Source organism: Myotis daubentonii, chromosome 3 (assembly GCF_963259705.1).
Source record: "Myotis daubentonii chromosome 3, mMyoDau2.1, whole genome shotgun sequence".
Taxonomy (NCBI): domain Eukaryota; kingdom Metazoa; phylum Chordata; class Mammalia; order Chiroptera; family Vespertilionidae; genus Myotis; species Myotis daubentonii.
In genome coordinates, this window is record NC_081842.1 from 202,550,883 (window position 1) to 202,568,400 (window position 17,518).

At 53.6% G+C, this 17,518-nt stretch overlaps 1 protein-coding gene across 1 annotated transcript; it reads right to left on the reverse strand.

Moving 5' to 3' along the window:
* Positions 1-212: 212 nt before the first annotated feature.
* On the reverse strand, positions 213-17,205 carry THEMIS2 (thymocyte selection associated family member 2). The gene is made up of 6 exons (XM_059690590.1): positions 17,049-17,205; positions 14,795-14,935; positions 11,541-11,942; positions 5,171-6,237; positions 2,323-2,479; positions 213-1,846 (listed from the first exon to the last, which is right to left on the reverse strand). The coding sequence occupies exons 1-6, from the start codon at positions 17,140-17,142 to the stop codon at positions 1,791-1,793; spliced, it is 1,917 nt and encodes a 638-aa protein (XP_059546573.1). The 5' UTR covers positions 17,143-17,205; the 3' UTR covers positions 213-1,790.
* Between the last annotated feature and the right edge of the window lie 313 nt (positions 17,206-17,518).

The window sequence follows — 17,518 nt, forward strand, 5'->3', positions numbered from 1 at the left end:
ATTCTCTGCTGACCTTCATTGCTCTGATCAAACATGCACAGTTGTAATTTTCAAACATGTTTTCCTTTTAAGCCTAGCTTTCCCCATTGTGAAATTTTTTCATTTCTCATTTGGCCACTCAGAAATCCCCTTTTGTAGGAACTGGTAGTCCACTCCTTTTATAGGAACTGGTAGCCCACTTCTCTACCCGCCCGCTGCACCCCCCGCCGCACCCCCTTTTTGTGATCACGCTCAGTTTGTTGCCAAGCGTAAATGCAAAGTGAAAACTAATGGTGTTTTGCATGTGGCTTGGCCCCTAGGGGCTGTGTCAGGGAGGAACTTTCTCACTTTATTGCTTATTGCTTGTCCAGGATACTCTTCCTCAGGGTCCTCCTCTGCAGTTTAGATTATCTTTCTGGAGGAGAGCATGAGAACCGGGTGGGGGGAGATGAGGATGGGGTGCTAGATACTTCACCTGGAAAAATCCATGCAGTGGTGGGAAGGCCAGAAGGCCTGGGAAGTGCAGCAGGTCCAGACAGCCCAGAGGGATGACAGCAAGCAAAGGGTGACAAACTCGGGTGCAGTTCCTAGAATCCAGGAATTGGACATTTGGCCCTCACCTCAAGTGGACACTTCGATCACCTTTTTGTCTGCCTCCTGCCCTCTGCTGACCATGGTGGTTAGTTCTAGGAAACCAAAGGCCCACCACTTCAGGAAATGAGGCCTATGGTCTTCCCTCACTGAACAGGCCTCCAGTGGCCTTGGAAGCCGAGTTAAACAGACGATTCCATGGCTGGGGGATAACGTGGACGTGTGGGAAGAATATAGGTTTGGTATTGGTCAGTAGTACTGATACATGTTCATCAAGTGTTTATTACGTCCCAAGCACTGTGTTAAATGCTTTACAAAAGTTATCTGATTTGATTCTTAAAACAATCCTGTGAGGTAGGTAACTTAGTTTCATTTTACATGTGAAGAAACTAAATCTTAGGTTAAAATAACTTGCTCATAGTCATAGCTGATGGGTGGTGAGCTGGCATCCTGACCCAGGTTCGTGACCAGTTTGCCTCCTGAACCACTTGATCACCCAAGCTTGTTTCCTGATCTTGAAAACCAGGCTATTATTGTCTCCCTCAGAAACTGGAGGATTTAAATAGGTTTGTAAAGGATCTGCCACACAGAATAAGTGATGTCTTTGTCATTTTCCCAGGAACTCAGGTGTCCTTTTTATTTTATGGTTCTTGAATGAAATAATCTTGGGTAGTCATGTACAGCTGTCATGTGCTAGGAGCTGCAGAGAGGAGGAAGACAGTCCTGGCATCCCAGGAGCTTAGAGCCTTGGCAGGGGAGAGGGAGGAAGAGTGAGTGGAGCAGGAAGGGGGACGGGGGTGGCAAACATAAAGGGCTCTCAGTTCCGTGTGATCAGGATTGAGTCCCCTTTACCAAGGGGCAGAAGTCACTGTGCTGCCATCACCGAAGGTGGCGGTTTTGATTCCTTTCTTACTGACCAGTGGGACAGCTGGTGTAGGGGACACACGGCGGAGTAGAAATGAGTTGGCTCTTCTGGACACCATCACTGAGTCAAGTGTAGGGGCTGGGCCCAAACAAGCCAGCCCTCAGTGGCAGAGACCGAGAACCCGAGGGAAGCTGGGACTGTGTTCATCCCATTTCTGATCCGTCCCACAAAGCCATTCCCTGCCCGCAGTTCGGTTTCTGTGAGACAGTCCAAGGTCTTCTAGCGGCGTGTAGCATTGGCTGGGATCCCGGATTCCCTGAGAAGCAGCAGTCAGGAAGCATGGTTCCTCCGGCATCTAGAGGGTTTTCCGAAAGTGCTCAGATACCTCTTCGTAATCGTGTTCTTCATCGTCTGCAAAGGAGTCCAGGTCAGTGAGGATCCATCCTTCAGCAGGTTCCTTCCCCACTTTACCACTTTAGGGCACACTTCCTCGCCCGGACAGGGAAGGGTTGGTCTGAGTGCTCTAAGGTTCTTGCTAGCCTGGAAACTATACATTCTGACTGAACACTGCAGGCATTCCCCCTGTATGCCTTGGGGACGGAGGGGAGTGTGTTGAGAGAGGAACTCATTTTCCTTGCCAGGGCTCTGTGCAGACAACAAGCAGGAACTGGACCCAAAGTCACTTCCATCGGGAGCAGGGCTGGGAGAGGGACAGTGGGGACGCTTCGGCCTAAGCCCCCCCTATAGAGGCTTGACCATCCAGCTGGGACCACAGAAGGGTCCGCCTGTTGGCAGGGCCTTGCTGAATGTTTGGCCACCAGCCTCGGAGGATCAGTGTAGGAAGGGAGAAGAAAGGATAAGGGTGAATAGGGGCCGACGGGACTTACCTGGATCCAGAATGTTGGACGCAGTGGGCTTCCGGCCCTTCCTGTTGGCAGAGATCTTGCTGTAGGTATTTGATATTCCCTCTGTGGCCGCCGGCAGGGTTTTCATCGTGTGTTTGGGCAACAGAGGGGGCGGCTGCTGTGCTAGGGCTTTAGAAGACTAAGTGAGAGAAAATGCAGAAGTCAGCAGGGTCCCCAGAAATAGAGCAGCAAAATCCATGAAATGTAATTTCCTTCAAATGTCACTTCTTCTGTTCCTTTCTCTACCTCCTTTTCAGGGCAGGGCTTCTCAGGACCCCAGGGGTTTTTGCTATAAGCACATGGAATGTTCTTTGGCAGGGGAGAAAGGGGCCAGGGTGAGAGATGATATGATTAGAGGCTAGAGACAGTATCCACATAGGAGTTTGCTGAAGGGGGAAAATGTCACAAAGCCTCAGAACACAGTGCCAGGGCTGAGAGGAGTCCCAGAAGGAAGAGGACTTTCATTGCACAACTACCTGGTGCCAGATACTATATGCATATCTGCTCCCTCGAGTGAGCCTCTGAGTAGTTGCTTCAGTCCCCAATTGACACATGAGGAAATGGGGTCAGGGAGAGGATGCCATGTCAGACCTCACACGGGGACCCGAGCTGGACCAAAACACTCGGTCCCAGACTGGGGAGCAGCTGTAGGGTTAAGCTTCGGACTGACCTGTTGGCAAAGTCACAAACAAGTCCCAGCTTAGAGGTCACAGTCCTCTTAGCATAATTAGGCTTGACCTTATAATGCTCCCTAGATCTTATCTGGGAAGCTAATGGGCTGAGGGAAGTGCAGCAAGAACAAGAACAAAAACAAGTGAAACTCACAAGAACAGTGTAACTGTGGTAACCACTACCTTGTTTACCTCTGACTATAAAATAAAGGCTCAGTTTGCCTCCAGATCTTTCTCTGTGGCCTCAGCCAGGCACAGGAAGATCCACGGAGACTAGAAAGAGCTAGAGAGTTCTGAACGCTGTCTGCTGTCTCTGTGTAAAACATTCTTCGCCGACTCCGTCCACACCTTTGGGAACCCCTGGACCGCTGGGGCTGGACCCCGGCACCAGACCATGTCTGCCACCTAAAGCTGGTGCTCTTTCCGCCACACCGTGCTTTGGAGAACAAACACGTATAGCTCCCTGATCAGCAACAAAGAATACTAAGACCCAGAGAGGAAAAGCTGCTGGATCAAGGACGACAAGCAGGAGCTGGGCCCAAAGTCACGTCCATCGGGAACCAAGGCTGGGACAGGTCAACAGTGGCCCCTCTTGAGATATGACCTCTTTCTGGACTGAGACCCAGCATCCATTTTTTGAACTTTATCCACAGTGCAAACTACGAGTGGAGCATGGTAGTTAGCTGTTCAATTCCAATGGTCAGACCCCATTTTATTTTATTTTATTTTTTTAAATATATTTTATTGATTTTTTTACAGAGAGGAAGGGAGAGAGATAGCTAGAAACATCGATCAGCTGCCTCCTGCACATCTCCTACTGGGGATGTGCCCGCAACCCAGGTACATGCCCTTGACCGGAATCGAACCTGGGACCTTTCAGTCCGCAGGCCGATGCTCTATCCACTGAGCCAAACCGGTTTCGGCTCAGACCCCATTTTAAACCCCCCTCACCACTTGCTAGCCAGGTGATTTCAGGTAAATTACTTGCCAGCACTCTTATTTTCTCCTCGGTACAGAGAGGATATCAGTGGCCACCTCAGAGGTACAACATGAGAGCCAGGTGGAGCAATGCTTAGGTGCCTGCCACAGAGTAAACACCCAGCAGGAAGCAGCTAATGTAACAGCGGTCAGCGATATCATCTCAGGTTCACTGACAAGGAAACGATGCTGAGTCCAGGCCACAAATTGAGTAAACTGGGACTACAACATTCTTTCTCTCTGTGACTGGTGCAGACAACAGTTGTCTGCACAGCTGCTTGTTGTCTGACTGGTTCTCTCCTCTTACTGTGATTCTGTTTCATTCAGTTCAGCACTCCCTGGCATTTCTCTGTCCACTGTACCCACAGAACTCTCATTCTAGCCAGACAGACTCGGGTATATCTAATTGAAAACTACGTGCCCCCCACCCCACCCCCAAGCTACATCCAACATGCAGTGTGAATACACAAGAGGGAGGACTCGGTGCCTAGGAGGGAATCTGAGCTGAGCCTTGCTCGTGAGCCAGAAAGAAAGAAGATAAAGGGTTGGTGTGTGTCAAGTGCTGAGGCAGGGGTCCTGGCATAGTGAGGGAGCGACAGGAGCTTCTCTGGCTGGAGTGTGGACTTCAGAGTGGGTGGGGGGAAGGTGGGCCTGGGAAAGTGAGACTGAGGTCAGCTTAGAAGGGACGCTGATGCTATGTTACGGGGCCTGCATTACCCCCTGGCAATGGGGAGCCACTGGAGGTTTCAGAAAATAGGGCCAAAACCCATTGGTGACCAGGGAAAGATTTAGAAGGCAATTCTGACAGCAGTGGAAAGGGTTGAAGAGGCTGCCGAAACAGTTGACGTGAATAACGATGAAGCCTGAACTAGAGTGACATCAAGGGTAGCAAAGAGGCAAAGTCAGTACGCTTATGCTCCAGTTCGGGCCTCCTGTTTATTAGCTGTGACTTCAGGTGAGTCTCAGGGTCTGTGAGTCACTTAACCATAAAACATGGTAACCACACCAACGTCAGGACTGTGAGGATGGAATAAGAATAACAGGTGCAAAGTGTGCACGTTTGTAAATGCAAGTTCTATGCGATTGTCAGAGAAATGTGATGCTAGACAAAGGAGAATGGCTGGACTTGCAGTGACCCTAACCGGTGAACCCATCCCCGCCAACTTTGGTTATACTGGTACCTTGATGCTTCTCTCCTGGCTGCTCTGTTTCTTCTGCCCACTGAGGTTCTGGCGCTTCGGGGGCCTGGGTGGCGGGGATTGGCTCTCAAAGGCAGGTAACTTCCGCAGGTGATAATAGAAGACATCTGTCAGCTCCTCCACTGTGGCTCTGGGGAGAGACCCAGCTGGCTGGCCTGGCTGCTTCTCGTCCTCCACAACAGTCAGGTCCAGCCACCGGGGAGGAATCTCGAAGGATACCCCAGGCTCAGAGTCCAGGCTGACCACCAAGAAGGGTTCCATGATCTTCTCCTCCAGCCGCAGGCCCGGGAAGGAGGACAGAGGGTCAGCAGGGTGGCTGGTGTCCTTGGTCACCACCTTGACCTCACAGGGCAGTGGGAACTGGGCAGTCAGATCTGCCAGGCTATATCGCCGGCTATCACTCATCTCCTCCACGAAGCCGCCAGAGAAGTAGAGGGGCAGCAGAATCCGTTCTTGGTCCTCTGCCTCCTCTTCACACTCTTCCTCCTCCGCCTGGTCACTGAGCTGATGACACACCAAGATGTCTACGTCCCTGCCATGAGCGTCGTGGGCCTGACCAGACCCCACCACCTCCAGCCTGTCTCCCATGGTCAGGGAAGTGAACCCAGGGATCTCCATCTCATCCCCCTCACAGTCCTGCATGGCCACCACCCGCAGTGGCTGGCCCGGCTGGAGAGCGCTCAGGATGTCATAGGCCGTGGAGAACTCTCTTGGCCGTCGCCGCAGTTTACCCTGGTAGGCCCCGGAGACCAGGAAGTATCTGGGCATCTTTCGTCCCTTGGACGAGGCTAGGACCCGCCAGGGTGGCGAAGCCAGGCCATAGATGCAGAGCCTCTGGCCTTTCCGCAAGGAGCCCACCCACGGGCTGAGGAAGATGGGGGGCCCGTCTGGAACTTCCAGGATCTCTGTGTTCAGGGGGAAGGGGCCCCCCCGGGCCAGGACCTCACTCAGCAGCAGCGGCTGGATGAAGTGGAAGTGTTCAGAGGAGGCAGTGACATCCTCCACGTCGACCTCCAGGGTGGAAGGGATGCTGACGATGGTCCTGCGCACTGTGGAGGAGCAGAGTCCGCTCAGCGGCATGGCCACACCCACCTCAGCGGACTCTCCACCCCCAGCAAAGAGATCTGGGCTGACCTCTCCCGTTCTTGTCTTTTCTCCCCAGCCAGCATTTTCCTGCTGTACCAGATTCCTTGGCCACTCTTGTCTCCAACCTCTTTTTTTTTTTTAAGTTATTTTAGAAATTATTAAACGTTTGTGAAAGTAGAGAGACTAGTATAGTGACCCCCCCATGTGCCCAGCTTCAACACTGAACTCAAAAGCTCATCTTTAATTTCTACTCCCAGCCATCTATTCCCCTCCACTGAATTATTTTGAATCAGAACAATCACATCACACCATCTTTGACTATTTCGGCCCCTAAAAGAAGGGATGGTTTAAAAATTTTAAAGCATAACCACAATGCCATTACCACATTGAAATAATAATGATTATTTAATAATTCCTTAATACCAAATATTCAATTGGTTCAACCACTTTTAAATTTTAATTGAATTTTTAATGTCATTTTATAAGCTGCCTTTCCAAATCCTTTCTGGGTGTAAATAAAGACATAAAACCAAATCAAGAAAAACAGACTAAATGGCCTTGGGCAACTTGCCTCCTCTCTGGATTAGTACCTGGTACATAAACTCAAAGGGTGACTGTGATTATGAGGCAAACTGGCCCACCCACTGTGTTGTCTGATCCACATAGAAGACGGAGCAGGCATACCCTCCCATTTTGCAGATGAGAACACAGAGGCTCAGAGGGGTGGTGATGGCTTCCTCGGTCACATTTTTGGGATTTTTGCTTTGTGCTAGATGAGCTGATAATGGGTTGAAGCACGTGGGGGTCCATTATGTGTTTTGTTTTTTTTCTTCAAAATATTTTAAGGGTTACCTGAGCTGCCTCATTATCCAGCACAGCCTGCCAAGCCCTCAAAATCCTTGGCTCCCCAGATGTGGTCTCTTATTGCCCAGGACTCCCTGGGAAAGAGCTAATTTCCTGAGGAGGAAATGCTGAAGATGAGCCCGAACTATCTTTTACAAGAAAGCAAGAAAATCTATTCAAGACCACTAAGCTTTGTCAAGAGGATTTAGGGGCCAATGTGAAACAGCTTCCATGGCTCCCACTGGCCAAGCTGAGCTAATTTGAGCTTCCCATAAGATTAACAATTTCAGTGGATTGAAATATTGAAAACATGTCATCCCTGAGTTCATAGTGATAAAAAATAAAAAACTAAACCACCCATTGAAGGATGTTGAGGAGCCAACTCATTCTTTTAAAAACTAGTAAAAAAAAAAAAAAAAAAGAAAGAAAAGAAAAGAAAAAAGGATATTTCTCAGTCTCAGTGCAGGCTGGTGGCAGGGTTGGTGAAACGGAGGTAGAGCCTTGCCAGTGGAGGCCGAGCCGGAGTGGAGGCGAATGGTCCCGGGACCTCCACGTTTACAAACACAATGTCCTGAATTTCCTACAAACTGGAACCAAAGAGCGGAGGAGGGGAGTTTTCTCTTGATGCCGTTTCCCTTGAAGAAGGGATGACGGGATTGCAACCTCTAATGAAATCATGGATCGAGGCAGGGGTCATCAGCAGCTACTCACATCACACTGGCCCATCCATTGTGTTATTTGAGCTACACCTCATGGCAAGGCTGGTGCTCAAGGTAGTCAGATTGGTGGCAGACACAGAGCCACCTGTGGATTCCTTGCCCCACACCCCGCAACTGTGACAAACTGCCTCCTGCATCTGTTCAGGCCTCTAGAGCGAAGTGCCTGTTTGCAGGTGAGCAGAAAGAGCTAGCAGCACGCCGAGGCGGCTGTCCCTAGAAAAGCCTGCCTGCCTGCGAGTTGTTCCCGGCTGGCGGGCAGGCATGTGGATTTGGGGCGGGTCCCCACCATTTCCTGATAAGAGTGGGTCACGGTGCCTAAGCTGTACACGCAGCGTGGTTTAAGCTGAACACCTGCTTTCCTTCCCGGAGTCTGGGATCTCGGTACATGCCAGGCAGAGGAGGCCTCTGTGATCAGCCCCAGTAAAAACCTCGGGCCCTGGTTCTCTATTGCGTTTCCCTGGTTTCACACGTGTTGTCACAATTCAGTGCTGCAGGAATTCAGTGTGCCCCGTGTGACTCCCCCGTGTCCTCTGGGCTTCTCCGCCTGCACTTTCCCTGTGCTGACGGTGCTTCGTGTCCTTTCGCTGGGACGCATACAGCTGTGACTGAGTCACCCAACCTGGGGTGGTCTCAGGGCCAGACCCAGCGGGAGAATCAGGACAGAGCAGGTTAACACTCCACAGGGATGCTGGCAACAAAACCCAAAACGTGAAGAAGCCTGTAGCACAGATGGCCTACTCCCTTCCACAGAAAAATTACAAGAAAAATAGAGAAGAAAGGGGAACCTATAGCTTAAAAGGGACTTAAAAGACAAAACAACGGCAATATTGTGGACCTTATATGGGTCCTGAGGTGAATAAACTAAAACAAAATTATGAGACAGTGGAGGAAATTCAAACACCAGGGGGGTGTTATCACCATGTGCTAGGAGTTCCTGTTCTTTCTTTTGGGGTGATGATGGTATTGTATCTGTTCAAAAAGAAAAAGCAGTGCAAGCTTCCGGTTAGGATGGTGGCACAGGGCCCTGCTCAGGTATCTCAGTTGGTTAGAGCGTCATCCCCATACACTAAGGTTGCAGGCTCGATCCCTGGTCAGGGCATATACAAGTATCAACTGATGAATACATAAATAAGTGGAACAACAAATCAGTATCTTTCTCTCAAAATTAATTTTTTAAAAAAGATGGCGTAGGTAAATGCGGCACTGGAGTCCTCCCACAACCACATCAAAACTGCAACTAAACTACAGGACAACCATCATCTTGAACCACCTGAAATCTAGCTGAGAAGAAGTCCTACAACTAAGGATATAAAGAAGAAGTCACATCGAGACCGACCTTGTGCCTGAATGGCTGGACTGTGTGCAGAAAAGTGGGGAGCTATTTTATGTGGAACCGAGAGAGGAAGAGGAAGAATCTGTTGTGACCAGGTCAGGTGCAGTGAAAATAACTACTGAAGAGGATGATTACAAAGAAGGAAAGAAATATGTACCCAAACTCAAGCAGTTTACCAAAAATTTAAAAAGTCAAAGACTTTACCCAAGCACTATAATAATTTTTTAAAAAAATGTCAATGGCCAAAACCGGTTTGGCTCAGTGGGTGGAGCGTCGGCCTGCGGACTGAAAGGTCCCAGGTTCGATTCCGGCCAGGGGCATGTACCTGGGTTGCAGGCACATCCCCAGTAGGAGATGTGCAGGAGGCAGCTGATCGATGTTGCTCTCTCATCGATGTTTCTAACTCTCTATCTCTCCCCCTTCCTCTCTGTAAAAAATCAATAAAATATATTTTAAAAAAAAAATGGCAATGACATTGGGCCAGTCTCCATTCTAAAGCATCCATCCGGCATGGCTCAGTGGCTAGAGTGTCAGCCCACGCACTGGAAGGTCTCGGGTTCGAATCCCAGTCATGGGGCACATGCCTGGGTTGCAGGCTCAATTGTGCAGGAGGCAGCTGATGGATGTTTCTCTCTCATTTATGTTTTTCTCTCTTTCCCTCTCCTTTCCTCTCTCTCTAAAAATATCAATAAAAACATATTTTAAAAAATAAAAAATAGTATGCATGCATATAAGCATAACCAATGGACATAAGACACTGGGGGGTAGAGGAGGCCAGGGGATTGTCAAGGGCGGGGGGAATAAAAAGGAGACATATGTAATACTCCTTGTAACACTTTAAGCAATAAAACAATAAAAAAAAAAAACCATCAGTCCAATCAGAAAACAGGAGTTGTTATCCAATAGAAGTACAAAGACATGAACGTCTATGTAAACTCCAAAAAGCTAGTGGTCTCCAAAGCCAAAGAGCAGCTCAAGCTGCCGGAAGTGCTGATCGGTATCATCCATCAGACCAAGTGGAGCTGGAGAAAAACCGGAAAACAGGCCGGGGAGAGCCATGTGGTCCACGGCCAGGAGCACCTGCCGTGAAGCGTGGTCAGATGTGACTGGTAAGTGCTGCTGCTGCGTCCTGTTAGCCAAGATCCGTGGTTAACGATGCCTTGTCAGGAAGGCGATCCAAACAGAATCACAGCCAGGGTCCCAGCAGACGGAGGACTGCTGGGTGAGACTGTTAGGCGTGGTGTACTGTCAGACCAAGTGTTCTTAAACACTCAGTGTCTTGGGAAAAAGAGTCACATTTTAAAATAGAGACACATATTGGAGTATTTTCAAAAGAAAGGTTATGATACCTGGGGTTTGCTTTGAAATAATCGAGTGAGATGGAGTGGGGAGAGGGGGGCTGGGAGAGATGAAACATGATCGATAATGAGTCGACAATTATGATGTTGGGTAATGGGGTCATGGGGGTTGTTATATTCCTCCCTGCTTTTGTAATGGATTGAATTTTTACATAGTAAAGTAGGTTTTTGTGTTTTGTTTTCTTGTAATATGCCTTTATTGATTTTAGAGAGAGGAGGGGAGAGAGTAGAGAAATAGAAACATCAATGATGAGAAAGAATCATTGATCCGCTGCCTCCTGCACGCCCCCTACTGGGGATCCATCCCACAACCCCAGGCATGTGCCCTGACTGGGAGTCAACCAGTGACCTCTTGGTTCATGGGTCAATACTTAACCACTGAGCCACACCAGCTGGGCGTAAAGTAGCTTTTAAAGATTTTTAAAAATCAAGGCAAAAAATCCCCACTTGGCTCTGTCGTCTGCCAGCAATCCCGACTAGTTGCTCTTGGTAACTGCCAGGAAGCCGAACCTCAAACTCTGGCCTCTAGGGAAGAGGCCCCAGGTGCCACGCTTCTACCTCTGCTCAGGCTCGGCCTCCGACTGGACACCAACACTGCTCTGCATGCTGCCACCAGCCTGCCCTGAGAAGTAGCTCGTGCGCAGCTGGGGCTCCCCTCGGTGCCCTGTCACCGACAGAAGGGCCCTCGGAACAACACTGCTCTCCCCAGAGGCAGGCAAACATGTTTCTCCGAGCAAAGGGTCAAGGTGTTGCTTGGTAACACTGGTCTCTTTTCCTGGGTGCTAGTACCTCACAACCCAGCTTCCCGCAATTTTATAAAATCCTGGGACCCCACGCTCAACTTACCCTATTTTCCTATCTCCTTGTACACCTACTTCCCACTCTTTGAGAGTCTATTCCGTAAGCCACCTGGAACCCCCAGACTATGGGCGGGGGTCCTCCATCAGAGCTGCTCCCCAGGCCCCCTCCTTCCCTCCCCCAGCAACCTCCACCCACCTGCCCCGACAACTCACTGTGCATGATGGCCTGGATCTCATACTGGGGCCTCAGGATCAAGGAGCGCCAGGGGAAGGCGGGGCAGGTGAGCTGGCGGTCCCTCAGGGCCAGGGCCTGCAGCAGCGTTCGAGGGGCCCCAGTCTCCAGTTCCCAGAAGGGCCCCTTGGTGGACAGGGGCAGGTGCAGCACCGTCACCTGGGCCTCCGTGCCCAGCACGCAGCGGGCGGAGCAGACCCCGAGGTGCATTTCCACAGACTCCAGCATGAGGGGCTGCTCCTCAGGCACCACCACCGCCTTCGTGTCAATTCTGTGGGTCGACATGAACCAGATGGGCAGCTGCTTGGAGCTCTGGTTGATAGCAGAGATCATTTCCTCCAGGGTTCCATAGCTCTGGGGGCCGGTGAGGGGGCTGAAGAGGCCTGGGGGCACAGCAGAGGGTGTCAGGGGGGCAGGCCTGGGTTGGGTCCAGGATTGAATATACCAGGCCCCAGTCTGGCCAAAGAGGACCCAGATTCCCCCGAGGACAGGTGCCAAGGACAGGCCAGCATCTGGATACCCGGGCCGTAGGGTTGAGAAAGGGGGGGCAGCAAGTGACCACGTGTGAATGGACAGCGAGGGGCCGAGTGGAGATGGTCCCTCTGACACACAGGCAGACAGAGAAGAGAACAGGGACCTATTTCCCGTAGACACACTGACAGCTGCCACATTTCCCTACCTCCTGACCCCGCCTGCCTCTCATTTTGCCAACTTTGCCTCCAGATAGCTCACCAGGGCTCCAATGCCACACTTCCAACACCGGCCACCCCTTCCTGGGGCAGCGCCATTGTCCCCCTTCCCCAAACTAGAGACCCAGGAGCCACTGGCCAAATGAGCTCTAACACTGCCCCCTCCCCCCCACTTAAAGTGTCTGCCAATTCTGGCTGCTCTCACTTCTGCCCCTCCCCTACCCCATCCAATCTTGCCACCCGACTGCCCTAAACTAGCCCCTCACCTGGACATGACTCCTGAGATTTTCCTGCCCAAAACACTCAACAAGCATCCAAGCTAGGAAACATCTTACAGACCCGCACTGAGAGCCATTCTGCAAAAGCACTGGTCTGGACTCTTCGAAATGTGGATGTCAGGACAAGGAAAGGCTGAGGGACTCTCCCAGCCCACAGGGGACTAAGAAACAGGATGGCTGCCTGCTCTGTGTGATCTGGGACTGGATTCGGGATCAAGGGGGAAAACTGCTACAAAGGGCATTATTCGGGCAGCTGGTGAAACTGGAATACAGACTGGGTTAGGCACTAGTGTTGTATCAATATTAAATTTCCTAGATTTATTTGATCATTAAATATAGTTTTGTGAGCATATGTCCTTGTTCTTAGGAGTCACATTAAATATTGGGGGTAATATTTAGATGTAAGGGGCATCATGTCTGCCATTTACTCTCAAATGATTCAAGGAAAACCCTATATAATAAAAGGCTAATATGCAAATCGACCAAACGGCGGAAAGACAGGTCACTATGATGCACACTGACCACCAGGGGGCAGATGCTCAACGCAGGAGCTGCCCCCCTGGTGGTCAGTGTGCTTCCTCAGGGGACATACCACTCAGCCAGAAGCCGGGCTCATGGCTGGTGAGCGCAGTGACGGTGACGGGAGCCTCTCCCACCTCTGCGGCAGCGCTAAGGATATCCGACTGACGTCTTAGGCCCACTTAAGCCCTCAGCTGGACATCCCCCGAGGGTTCCCAGACTGTGAGAGGGCACAGGCAGGGCTGAGGGTGCCCCCTCCCCCCGAGTGCACGAATCTTGTGCACTGGGCCTCTAGTATATACATAAACACATACGTATATAGTGACGTGACATGTTCAGTGTGTGCGTGTGTGAAGGAGAGAGGAAGGGAAAGAGAGAGAAAGCAAACATAACAAAATGTTTAGCAATTAGGGAATCTGGATAAGGTGTACAGTAGTTGCTATTAGCAAGTCTTTTGTAAATTTGAAATTATTCCAAAATAAAAGCAAAATCCTCAAATACAAATCAACACAACATCACTTTCATATTTAAAACCCTCACTGACTCCTCAGTGTCTTCAAAATAAAGACCTAAGCAGTGGTTCTCAACCTGTGGGTCGCGACCCCTTTGGCGGTCAAACGACCCTTTCACAGGGGTCGCCTAAGGCCATCCTGCATATCAGATATTTACATGACGATTCATAACAGTAGCAACATGACAGTTATGAAGTAGCAACGAAAATAATTTTATGGTTGGGTCACAGCATGAGGAACTGTATTTAAAGGGCCAGAAGGTCGAGAACCACTGCCTAAACGTGTCTGTGCCGCACACAGGCCCCTTTCGGTCTGACTCCCGCCACCTCCCACCCCATCCGGAACACACACCCTCACCTATCCTGTTTGGGCGATCACAGTGACTCATACTAGGAGCCAGCATTCAGAGGGCACCTGCTCTGTGCCAGGCCTTCATGCATGGCCACTCATGCAAGGCCACTCACCTCATCCTCACATCGCGCCCGAGTGTCCCTGTCACCGAGGAGGAAGCTGAGACCCAGGGCGGTCAGGGGAACTGACCACAGCCACAGCTGGTGGTTGCAGGATGGGATTCCCGTCCAGGCTGCTGGCTTTGGCCTCGGGCCCACAGTCCACCACACGACACACTTCCCGAAATAACTGAGCTACATGGGGTTTCTGGAGTCCCGAATGTGCACATGCTGCTCCCTCTGGTTACTCCTTCTAGGGATCCTTCCTCCAGCACAGGCCACCTCCTCCGGGAAGCCTGCCCAGACCCCTGAGGCAGGCCACTCCCGCCAGAGCCCCCTCTAAACTTGTGCCTGCTTCTGCTGCTCTTTCTCTCACTGCCATCATGGTAGCTCCCCGCCCCCACCCCGAGAGGGCTGCCCCTGATTCATCCTGAACCCCAACCCCCAGCACAGAGCCTGCCACACAGAGGGTGTCAATAATATTCAGTAAGTGAATGTATGAGCGAACACAGAGACAGGCAGGTGGACAAAGACCTGGAACAAAAAAAAATCCCTGTTGAGATGTGATCAGAGAGATGGACAGGGAGAGGGGGCAGCCAGGCCAGGCTCAGGGCATCAGACCACCCCGAGGACATCCTGAGCCTTAGGCTGGGCGTCGTGAGCGTCGCGCGCGCTAACCCAGAGGAGCGGGAGTGCGTGCTGGAGTCGGCAAGCCCACGAGCGTGTCTGCAGGTGTGCCCGGAGGGTGCCCGGACACTCGGGGGGACAGAGGTGCCAGCCAACCTTACCCTTGAAGTTGGGGTCCAGCTCTTTGGTCTGGCCCGTGCTCGGGTTCTCACAGACAACCTTCTGGAGGCGAACCTGGGTGACCTTGACCAGGTCCCCCGTGGAGAGGCAGCACTCATTCCCGCAGATCTCGTAGACGGAACCTGCAGAGACACAGACTCAGTTTCTCCGTTCGGCAGGCCCAAGCACTGGGCAGCCTGTGCCCTGTTCTCCCACAAGCCCTGCCCCGTCACACCTCTGCACACGTGTTCCTCTGCCAGGAACGCCCTTCCCTGTCTTTCCCCACTCAGCGGCCACTGGCTCAGCTGCCTTCAGGCCGCACAAAGGCCGCCTTTGCCTTCGCTGGATGCACCTTCTGCGGTACATCCTCTGGCCTCCTCACATCCCCGTGGCTTCCCACGGTCACGCAGAGCCCAGCACCCACCCGGGTGCCTTCTTCTTCTTCAGAGGAATTGTCTTTCAAGGACGTACAGGAGAACACGGAGGCCGCCGGCAGGGTGGGCCCCGAGGCAGGGTCCTGGGCCGAAAAAGCAGGGTCTGGAACATGGGAGGTCTCAGTAGAGGTCTCTCTCTCCCACGGAGTGCCCAGGCTCTGCGTCCTGCTGGCGACCGGCAGCAAAGTACAGCGGGGCCAGCCTTGAGACCACCGGACCCACCCACCCCACCCCAGCCCACCCCACTGCAGCCCAGCAGGGCCTGCACAACAGCCCCCAGAGACTGCCCAAACCTCTTTCCTGGTCCCCAGGGAAGTGCACACCGACTCACAAGCACACAGTGAGCCTGCGGTTTCGGGGCTGGTGAGCACAGAGCTGGGGTGACGAGCGGGGTGGTCATTGCATGTCCATCATTGCGTGTAAGCCCATGACTGCCCTCGGAGGACAGACAGTGCCTTTCCTAAATGATGGAACTGAGCCTCGGCGAGGCCGCAAGGGGGCCCGAGATGACAGGTAATTAGAGCCTAATTGGGACTTGAGTCCAGGGTGTGTGCCTCCAAAGCTGCAACTCCTAACCCCGTCCGAGGGTCTGGGCCAGCGCCTGCCCCATCAGCATCGCCATCTGTCCTCCACGCACCCCATCTCCACACCCATCTGCTTCTTATCCTACCCTAACATCGGTCACTTCCCACCACCCGGCAGAGGCAGCATGATGAAACCAGGTGTTGTGACACCCAATGAGCAGGGGATGTCCGGGGAGAACAAACAGAACCGGGCGCCTGCACCAAGCCCCCAGAGGTAGGGTCAGGATTTGAACCCAGACCCGTCGGATTCCTAAGTGGACCTGGCCAGACCTGTCCCCTGTGTGGCCCTGCATGTCTCACCCTTGGTCCGGGGCCCCTGGGGCCTCAGAGCTGCTGTGAGGGGGCAGAGAGAGGGACAGGACAACCAGGGCACCAGGAATTAAGTTGCTCTCTAAGGAAAGAGCCCTCTGCCCCACCCAGTGTCTTGGTTCCCTCTCTCCTCCACCTTCTCCTTCCCCATTCTGTCTCCCACAGCTCCTCCCTCACCCTCCACCGCCTGGGTTTCCCATGGGCTGAGCAGCCGTCTTCCCCCTTCCATCCTCCCCCTTCCACCGCCTGTCAGCCCGTGGCCTCCTGCTCTTTCAGGTCATAACTAGTGACTGGCTGGGCCCCTCTGTGTGCAGCGAGCCAGGCGGCCTCGGCCAGGGGAGCGGATCGCAGGCGTGCAGGACCAGGAGCCGTGCCAGCCTAGAGCTGGAGAGCTGCTCACATCCAGCACCGCCTGTGACAGACCCGCAGGGACAAAGGGCGGCGGAGGGACCTGGGGGGGGGGGGGTGCAGAGGGTGTCGGGGGAGTGGGAGCTACCCCGAGGGGAGGGCTGATTGGCACGTCAGAATCAAGCAGCAGCTCCGAGCCCGCTGCGCGCTAATGCCGGCGCACACCCGACCTGAGCAGCCGTCCTCTCCCTTCCACCCCTGAAAGCGGTTCCCCGCGGGCCGGGCTCGATTCGCCCGCCTGAGGTCCGAGCTACCCCGGTGGAGGGCGGCCCGAATCTCCCAGCTGGGGCAGAGGCACGTCGGGGCTCGGAGCTGGGCGCGCTTTCCCGGGTTCCTAACGCCCAGCAGCGCCTCTGCCCCCGGACGGGGAGCCTGGCCAGGCGGGGCGCGGGGCGCGGGGCGCGGGGCGCGGGGCGCGGGGCGCGGGGCGCGGGGCGCGGGGCGCGGGGCGCGGGGCGCGGGGCGCGGGGCGCGGGGCGCGGGGCGCGGGGCGCGGGGCGCGGGGCGCGGCCGGCACTCACCCTGGAAGTAGACGCCCGAGGAGATCCGCAGCACCCGCGGCAGGGAGGCGGGGTCCAGGGCGCGGACGAAGTCCTGCAGCGACACGGGCTCCATGGTCCGCGCGGCTCGCGGGACGCGCACCGAGTGGCCGGCGCCCGCGCTCCCGCCCGAGCCACCGCCCCGCCCCGCCCCGCCCCGCCCCGCCCGCGGGAAGCTCCCGAGCTCTTGGGCAAGCCTGTCCCGCCCCGGCCGGCTTCCGCTTCTCTAGAATCGGGGTGCGGCGCCTGCTGGTTTCAGGGGTGGCACGATACGCTATGGGGGGCCCAGAGCGGGGAGGCTCTGCGTGGAGCAGGTCCCGCGGCTGCAGTCGTCAGCGACGGGCCCCGCGGCGGAAGGGGGACACGAGGAAGGGAAGCCCCTGAGGCTCCCTCCACCCCCACCCTGTACCCCCTCACCTCCGCACCCCCACCCCCCAACCCCCACGCCATCC

What these genes read in the sequence shown, in the direction of transcription:
- THEMIS2 (XM_059690590.1), bottom strand. Translation starts at nt 17,142, where the DNA reads ATGGAGCCCGTGTCGCTGCAGGACTTCGTCCGCGCCCTGGACCCCGCC. An exon ending in GCTGGACCCCAACTTCAAGG is followed by an intron (nt 11,943 to 14,794) that starts GTAAGGTTGGCT and finishes CTGTGCCCCCAG; the next exon opens with GCCTCTTCAGCCCCCTCACC. An exon ending in GATCCAGGCCATCATGCACA is followed by an intron (nt 6,238 to 11,540) that starts GTGAGTTGTCGG and finishes GCTCCTCCACAG; the next exon opens with TGCGCAGGACCATCGTCAGC.